The sequence below is a fragment of the Lipotes vexillifer genome, unplaced genomic scaffold (assembly GCF_000442215.2).
Source record: "Lipotes vexillifer unplaced genomic scaffold, Lipotes_vexillifer_v1.1 scaffold78, whole genome shotgun sequence".
In the NCBI taxonomy this organism is placed as follows: Eukaryota; Metazoa; Chordata; class Mammalia; order Artiodactyla; family Lipotidae; genus Lipotes; species Lipotes vexillifer.
The window spans coordinates 674,001-679,591 of NW_006783110.1; the positions used below are offsets into that span (position 1 = coordinate 674,001).

At 44.9% G+C, this 5,591-nt stretch overlaps 1 protein-coding gene across 1 annotated transcript in view; it reads left to right on the forward strand.

Moving 5' to 3' along the window:
* The first annotated feature begins 2,138 nt into the window (after positions 1-2,138).
* Positions 2,139-5,591, forward strand: part of DTWD2 (DTW motif tRNA-uridine aminocarboxypropyltransferase 2) — a 112,312-nt gene continuing 108,859 nt past the window's right edge. The window contains exon 1 of the mRNA XM_007455841.1: positions 2,139-2,440. Coding sequence (XP_007455903.1) covers positions 2,223-2,440 — 218 coding nt within the window. The 5' untranslated portion in view covers positions 2,139-2,222. The remainder of the gene's footprint in view (positions 2,441-5,591) is intronic.

Below are 5,591 nucleotides of genomic sequence, written 5' to 3' on the forward strand. Positions count from 1 at the left end.
TCCCTGATGGTCTTTATTTTGATACCAGGGTCTGTCCCAGGCTGGTAACACAAAGTAGCAGCTCGCTGGATGGGTGATACATTTCCTCAGGCTTCCCAAGGTCAGGGTTCATAAACTGGGATTCTTGCTTTCCAGAGGGAAAAATGACTCTCTTTTCTCCCAGCTCTGGCTGTATCCCTCCTGCATGGGAGTTTTCTTTGACCCTGGTCAACCTCTGGGAGAATGGACTACAGAGAAGCAAGGATGGAGCAGGGGACCACTTATGTGCTTATGACAATAGTCTAGGCAAGAGATGACAGGGGCTTGAATCAGGGCAGAAGTAGTAGGAGAGATAAATGGTTGGATTTTGAATACTTTGATGGGTAGAGCCAGTGATCTCATGTGGGGTATTAAAAGAGAAAGCCAAATATAAATAGGCTTGTTAGAACTCACCTGCCCTCACATAACTCATAGTTGGGAGTCTGGGATGACCTTAAAGACTTAAGAGAACATTCCACATCTTGAGATTGGAGACAAGAGTTTAAGGGTTGTCACAGGAGAATTTAATTTTGGTAGTTAAAGAACGGGTTCTCCAACCTAAATCTGCAGCCATATTTCTTTATTTTCTGATTCATCTCCTTTTCTATAGTTTCTGGGATTTCATTATCTCCCAACTCCAGTTGGCATTAAGTTCCAGTTTTTTCTCCCATGCTACATCCATCACCAGGCAGGTTTTTCAGCCTTTTTCTATCCTCCCTTAGAGTGCTCCAAAATAAATGACAGGTGCCATTTACAGGGGAAAAGAATGTGGGAAAGTTGAAAACAATAGCTCTGTTTTCTATATACAGGCTTGATTTTTTTTTTTTTTCCGGTACGCGGGCCTCTCACTGTTGTGGCCTCTCCCGTTGCGGAGCACAGGCTCCGGATGTGCAGGCTCAGCGGCCATGGCTCACGTGCCTAGCCGCTCTGCGGCATGTCAGATCTTCCCGGACCTGGGCACGAACCCGTGTCCCCCGCATCAGCAGGCGTACTCTCAACCACTGCGCCACCAGGGAAGCCCTACAGGCTTGATTTTAAGGTGACTAAAAACTTAATAGTGCGATAAACACTTTAAGAAATACAACACTGCTCTATTACTGTTAGTGATAAATCTATTTTGTTTTATATTTAACTTTTCATAGCTCTAGAATCAAGATAATTATGATTGCAAAACTTAGCTCATATGGCTGGTGAAAACTTAATTTTTTTGTTTAAAACGATGAATGTTGGTAGTAGTAACAAAGTATTAAATGAAAAGAATCAGCACCGATATAGGGCAAGAAGTAGTGCCACTTTCATTCTAACGTAAAGTTCATTCTGGCTTTTAAAAAACTGCGGGCTATATTGCTGTTTTCCAGAGCTGTAAAAACTTGGGCAAGGTAGTTATCTTTCTGTGGCTTATTTTTCCCCTCATACATGAAATTTCAGCTCTCTTACTGCCTTTGATGCGGACAATTTAAAAACCGCATTTCAACAAATGTTTAGTGTCTAGCGTAAAATAGTATGCTTGATGACGAGTAGAAATACCAAGTACAAGACACAGGATACAGGTCCCCGCCCTTCTAGAGCAAGAAAGCCGCTGAAGCAGACCAGCCGTGAATTCAACTTTCAGTCGGTACGACCTCTCCTTTGTAGGCCTGAAACAAGTACACAAGCTGATCAAGTACATCAGATGCTGAGACTGCTGTGCGCACTCACCCAGCTAATTCTTTTTTAAAATTTTTATTTAAAAATTTTTTACATTAATTAGCTAATTAATTTTTGGCTGCATTGGGTCTTTGTTACTGCGCGCGGTCACGCAGCTAATTCTTAAACTGCCATCCTAAGGGGGGAAACGCAGAATCCATTATATTTTCACTTTTAAAGGGGTGAAAACAAGGAAAGTACATTCAAGTTTGCCACCTGAGGTGTTTTCAGAGGAGATTCCTTTACTTCTCCCCGAGACGCTTTCCTAACCTCGCCTGCTTCCCGGGACAATCCACACTTTCCTTCCGGGTTCTACGTAAACTGGCCCACAGGGCACAGACCAATGGGTTCATACCTTGTCCGCTGCGGGGCGGGGTCTCCAGCCTGGCTTCGGAGACCCGCCCCCCGTACGTGGCGTGCGTGCGTGGCGCCGGGCGGCGGAGGCTGGTTTCTCCAGCTTGTGGCGCCCCCTGGCGGCAGCGGGGTTTCAATGTGACGGTCGGACCTGAGCGCCTGCCATGGAGCTGCAGAAAGAGGCGCGAACACCCAGGGACCCCGTTGCGCGGCTACCCGGGGCCTCTAGGTCTCAGAAGCCGGACGAGGAGGAGCGGCGGGAGGGCGGCTCAGCCCCGGCGGCGACTGCCTTGGACGCGGAGGCGGACGGGGCTAGTGCGGACGGGCTGTGGGAACTGCCAGTGGAGCCGGCTGAGCGGAGGCCCGAGTGCAGCCGCTGCAGGTGACCGCCGGGCGGGGGCGGGGACTGAGGCCGGCGGCCGACTTGGAGGGGGATGTGTATCGCGGTGGCTGCCGCGCCCTCTGCCGGGGAGGCGGCAGCTGCGGTTCCAGTCCGGGGGAGCGCTGGTTCTGGCATCTCCGCGCTTGGGGCGGCAGGGTCCACTGGTTGACCTTGGAATCACTGTGAAATACCTGTCACAGCTCTTTCGTAAGAAGCCATTTCTCCAGGTTCAGGATTATTTAGCCTTACTTCTTCCTGCAAGACACTGAGCGGGTCATGGGATGAGCAGACAGAAGTTCTGCTGTCAAGAAGCTTGAGCGTCTGGTAGGGGAAGTAAGGTGTAATGACAGTAATATTTGTAAAAACACGTTTATGCTTATGTGACATAGTCATCTCACAGTAAAAAAAAGAAGAAAAAAAATGGATCAGAGGAGAGAGACAATCAAGGTGGCTATTCCAGTAGTTGACATTGTATTCAGAATTATGAATTCACTTAGAAATATTTATTGAGCACCTGCTGTGTGCAGGCACTGTTCTAGGTTCCTAGAAACCTAGGCATGGATAAAACATACGTTATCTCTGCGCTCACTGGGTCACTTATAGTCTAATGGGGAGACAATTTATTAAACTAGCAACACCAACAATTAACATTATTTGACGGGTTGAATTATGCTGGTGTACTTTCAGGATTGTGAGGATTGCTTTCCCTGCTTGTTTGATCTCATGCTATACAGATATATTTACCTCCTGGTTGTTCAGGATCATTTCTCTTCGTTACTACCTCTCTGTTGTCCTTCACAGTTTTAACAATTAGATAGTGTCTCTACTTCCTGACCTGGGAATCACTCTGTAATTTGTCCTCAGATCCTAGGTGCTCTGAAATGGCTCTCACTAAAGTCACCATTAACCTTAATGAGGTGAAATCTAATGGATCCTTTTCTGTTCACTTTTTACTGGACCTCTTGGCAGAATTCTGCAGTTGAAATACTCACTCCTTGAAACACTGTCTCTTTGGTTTCGCTCTGATTTATCTGACTTCTGTATCCTAGTCTTCTTTGCCTGTTCTATTAAAACCCTAAATGTTGGGCTACCTCAAGGTCTTGGTTCTAGGTTCTCTTCTAACCCCATACACTTCTCACAGGTGATCTTACCAGTTTTCATGGCTAAGTTATCACCTCTACTCCAGTCTCTCTACCTCAGACCTTTCTCCTGAGCACCAGATGTACGCATTCATTTAATCATTGAGTACTGAGTGCTTTGCTAATTACTGGTAATATGGTGGAGTCTTTGTCCACACAGAGTGTTCAGTTTGTTATAGATACAGATGATAAACCAGTAAACAAGCAACTAAATATGTAATTACAGATTGGAAAAAGAAAGAACAGCAATGAAAGAAAGAAGTGGGATTCTGCCATAGAAAATAGCAGGATGGTGTCAGGAAAGATTTGTGAAGAGATAGCCTTTATATTGAGACTTGAAAGATAAGAAGGATTCAACCAAGAGAGAAGTGTTCCAAGAAGGGGAACAGAAGGACAGGCTGGTTGATTGTCTTTAGCATTTGCATTTGGAGTCTCTTACCAGGGCCATTTTGACCTTTTCCCAGAGCTGAATTGTAAGACCTCAGAGGAAGGATCTTGAGTGTAGGGATCTTTTTATATTTTCTGAATGTACTATGTGCAGTAGATACTCAGTAGATCTTTGACGAGCGTGAATAATTTGTGTCTAAAAGAGACTGTGTGTTGGAACAGAAGGGGTGTGTGAATACAATTTATTTAAATAAGTTGTCTAAAGTTGTTAGGAGATAGCACTTAAGAATGCTTCGGGGCTTCCCTGGTGGCGCAGTGGTTGAGAATCTGCCTGCCAATTCAGGGGACATGGGTTTGAGCCCCGATTCAGGAAGATCCCACATGCTGCGGAACAACTAAGCCGTGCCCCACAACTACTGAGCCTGTGCTCTAGTGCCCGCGAGCCACAGCTACTGAAGCCCACGCGCCTAGAGCACGTGCTCCGCAACAAGAGAAGCCACCGCAATGAGAAGCCCGTGCACTGCAACGAAGAGTAGCCCCCACTCGCCACAACTAGAGAAAGCCTGCGCACAGCAATGAAGACTCAACACAGCCAAAAAAAAAAAAAAAAAGAGCTTCGAAGGGGTCTTACTAGGAGGTGGAAAGAAAAGTATTTCAAATACAAATCCAGAGCTAAATTATGCTAGCTTTATCATGTAGTTTTTAGTCTACTCAGAACTGCTAGTTATAATAGTTTAAAAATTAGTCTTCTATGGCTAGCAGAGATTTATAATTTTTCTTATCTCCTCCTCTCTGCCCCATTAATAGACTTTATTTTTTAGAGCACTTTTATTTATTTTTTAAAAATTTATTTATTTTATTTATTTATTTTTGGCTGCATTGGGTTTTGTTGCTGTGCCCTACTTTCTCTAGTTGCAGTGTGCAGGCTTCTCACCACGGTGGCTTCTCTTGTTGCGGAGCATGGGCTCTAGGTGCGCGGGTTTCAGTAGTTGTGGCTCGCGGGCTCTAGAGCGCAGGCTCAGTACTTGTGGCGCACGGGCTTAGTTGCTCTGCAGCATGTGGGATCTTCCTGGACCGGGGCTCGAACCCGTGTCCCCTGCATTGGCAGGTGGATTCTGAACCACTGTGCCACTAGGGAAGCCCTAGAGCACTTTTAGATTGACAGCAAAATTGAGAGGAAGGCACAGAGATTTCCCATATACTCTCTGCCCCTACACATACATAGCTTCCCAGTTATCAACATCCCCTACCAGAGTGGTACATTTGTTACAATTGATGGACTCCATTGACACATTATTATCACTTAAAGTCCATGGTTTACATTAGGGTTCACCCTTGGTGTTGTACATATTTTGAGTTTGGACAAATTTGTAATAACATATATCTACTATTATAGTATTGATAGCATACAGAATGTTTTCACTGCCCTAAAAATCCTCTTGGCTCTGCCTTTTCATCCCTCTCTACCCTCTAACCTGATCTACTGTTTAAAAAATAAAAATGACTTGCTGGATTTTAGCTTGTTTTCAGTTTCATTTAGTTAATCCTTTAGAATTATAATTCATTCTGACATTTCTGCACTTTGTTTTTTCTAGTGAAATTTTCTACCTTTTAAAGACTCTTTC